Source organism: Micropterus dolomieu, linkage group LG02 (assembly GCF_021292245.1).
Source record: "Micropterus dolomieu isolate WLL.071019.BEF.003 ecotype Adirondacks linkage group LG02, ASM2129224v1, whole genome shotgun sequence".
NCBI lineage: Eukaryota > Metazoa > Chordata > Actinopteri > Centrarchiformes > Centrarchidae > Micropterus > Micropterus dolomieu.
The window spans coordinates 21,547,943-21,550,906 of record NC_060151.1 but is presented as its reverse complement, the minus strand read 5'-3'; the positions used below and the strand labels follow the sequence as shown (position 1 = coordinate 21,550,906).

Here is a 2,964-nt window from a genome sequence, read left to right as displayed (position 1 = left end):
TTTCAGAGATTCGCAAAATTCAACCATGTCATACGAGGACTGCCCCTCCCCTCACAGGCCACATGGACAGACACCGCTGTAGGTCAGGAAAGGGCATTTAATCTCTGGACAACCGTGTATGTGTTCGCCTCGAACATCTGATGATCTCACGGGCAGAGATGTGGTCGTATTGGGATTGGCCAGCTATCCAGATGACGTGGGAGATGCCCCATTCATCACTGTAGTGGAGGCCAACAGGAAGCAGTGGGGGGGAAACATTAATCCTTAAAACAAGTTTATTTTGGTTTGATCTCTTGAGGGCACAAAACATTATCAGGGCTAAGCCTCAAGCCAGGCGATTGTGGTGTTTTCTGAAGAGAAATTAAAAGCTAAGACCACTTCACTCCACACCCCTTCTGTTTACTTTGATAATTTTACAGATTCTTGAGAAAGAAAACATTGTGGAAACGTTAAATCAACCAAGAATACAGTTTTAAACTGTCAAACACTTGCAACACCATAATAAACTATCATTAAAAGTCAGGGCCTTATTATCCTTTAGATGAGAATTTATGATATAGAGCTTTAAGATTAAAGAATAATGATGGTGAATTTAAAGGACTTGTCTGTGTAAGCAGGTTTGCCTCGGGGCAGTCAAAGCAAGTTCTCTCTCATTTAATTAGTCTGTGCTAAACCTCTTTGTGGCATGAAATCATCCACCCAAATCTTCTCTCTCACTCAGTACAGCTCAATTAGCCCACATGCCCTTGATCTCTGAAAACACGCATGTCACCACTTCATTTGACACCATGTCTGGCTCATCCGCACCCTAACACATACACACAGAAATGTACAGTGCACGTGCCAATATGTGCTAAAAACTAATCCTAACAAAAGCTTTTTGCTGTTAAAGGTGAAAAGTTATATAGTTTATCTGCCTGAACTATTCTCATCTGATCTGGCATAAAATCCCATCAACAAAAAGAGATCACACAGTGAATATTTAAAAATGCCAAAGAATTTCTTAATTAAGGCGTGGGAAATATACAAATGATTGTTGTCAGCACCCTAAACTGAGGTTAATCCAAACCAGAGTGTAGGCTAATTATAACTAGACTACAGAGTTGTCTGTGTTTGAAAGCAGGGGATTTAGAGACTTTGGAGACACGTGCAGGGACAGCTATCTTACTTTGAGATGACCACTTCACAGTATGAAATCAGAGATAAAGAAGAGGTAGAGGAGGAGACAGCAGGAGACACACGGAGCTCAGCGTCTTGCCTAGTGAGGTGAGTTACATTACAGTCAAGAGCTGCAGGACAATCAGAGAACACGGGAAAGTTTTGTTGGCTTTGACTGCATCATTTATCAGTCTTACACTGGTATTGCAAAAGGCTAGAAAAAGAAGAAAGAAAACAGGTTAACAAAAGACTCCGGACAAAGAATCTGAACCTCCGTCTTGTATTATTGAGGCATCATGACACAGCAGGTCAGTGGCTCGCCGTTCCTCAAGCCCTTCTTTCTGAAGATGCCTGTGAGAGTGGTGAGCCCCCTGCAACAGAGACGACACACACTCCCCGCCAGCGAGTTCAGGAACCTAACGGCACAGGACGCCATCAGTGTGTTTGAGATTGAGAGAGAAGGTAAGTCAAGTTTCTGCTGAATATTTGTCAAAAATCTTCAACTTTTTTTTTTTTATAAACGTGTATAAATGTAGGCCTATGTGTTTTTCATTGTGTCACTGGAGACATTTCTTTCATTTGAAGTCTTTTTCTGATCTCCATCATCATTACTCCCATAACACAACTGGTTCTTTTCACCCCCCAGCATTTGTCTCTGTGTCTGGAGAGTGTCCACTTACCCTGAATGAAGTGCTTAACTTCCTTGGCCAGTGCCCGGAGCTGTCGCTGGGTTGGTTTGAGGAGGGACAGCTGGTAGCTTTCATCATTGGCTCCGGCTGGGACAAGGAGAGGCTTTCACAGGTATAAACTGTATAAAGAATACAATATCAGCAAACTTGCTTTTCCGTGTGAAATTTAGCTCATGGATACTTTGACATCATTAATGCTTTTATGCTATTTATCTCTTTATCTCCAGGAGGCAATGACTCAGCATGTCCCAGACACCCCCACTGTGCACATTCATGTGTTGTCAGTGCACCGTCACTGTCGCCAGCAAGGCAAGGGCTCCATCCTCTTGTGGCGCTACTTGCAGTACCTGCGCTGTGTGCCGGGCCTCCGTCGAGCTCTGCTGATTTGCGAGGACTTCCTCGTGCCTTTCTACCTCAAGGCCGGCTTCAAGGAGAAAGGGCCATCAGCCATCTCTGTATCCAACATGCAATTCCTAGAGATGGAGTACATGCTTGGTGGGCAGGCGTACACACGGCGGAACAGCGGCTGCTAGTCCATCAGCCTCTATCCCACCCTCCTTAAGATTAACAAAACACAGCCAGCAGATGGACAGATAGAGGCGCAGAGCCATTATGCACCAGTGGACTGGGTTCAGTATTGGTAGCAAGATCTTACCGGACCTTGTAATGTCAGCACCACACAGTATCCCACTGAACAAGGAGACAGGACTATGAGAGGACAGAGGGGACTAAGAGTGGATTCATGCAAGAGCAGTTGATCCTTTTTCCATCTTGGCTTTTTGAGATTAATTTTGTTTTCCCATTTAATTATTGTTATTTGTCAAATACTTCACAATTCACTGTTTGTAATGTAACCATGGCAATTCATTGAAAATTTTGTGATGTATATACCGTTCTATTTTGCTAAACCATATGAATCAAGAGGTGTGTTGAATTCATAGGGTCATGACTGTAAAAGTGAGTTACTCGATGATCATGCTGGGATCACTATAAATGCTTGGATTGTAAATTTGCAGCAGAAATCTTTGTTTTTGCATAATTTTAATAAACTATAAAACAATCTTCAAAAGGCATTTCCTGGTAATTGAAATAAAGTCACGGACCATTGTAATTTGTA

General features: G+C 42.8%; 1 protein-coding gene across 1 annotated transcript; it reads left to right on the top strand.

The window, feature by feature from the left end:
* The first annotated feature begins 1,454 nt into the window (after positions 1 to 1,454).
* Positions 1,455 to 2,380, top strand: aanat2 (arylalkylamine N-acetyltransferase 2). The gene is made up of 3 exons (XM_046040299.1): positions 1,455 to 1,620; positions 1,805 to 1,959; positions 2,075 to 2,380. The coding sequence occupies exons 1-3, from the start codon at positions 1,455 to 1,457 to the stop codon at positions 2,378 to 2,380; spliced, it is 627 nt and encodes a 208-aa protein (XP_045896255.1).
* Positions 2,381 to 2,964: the final 584 nt, after the last annotated feature.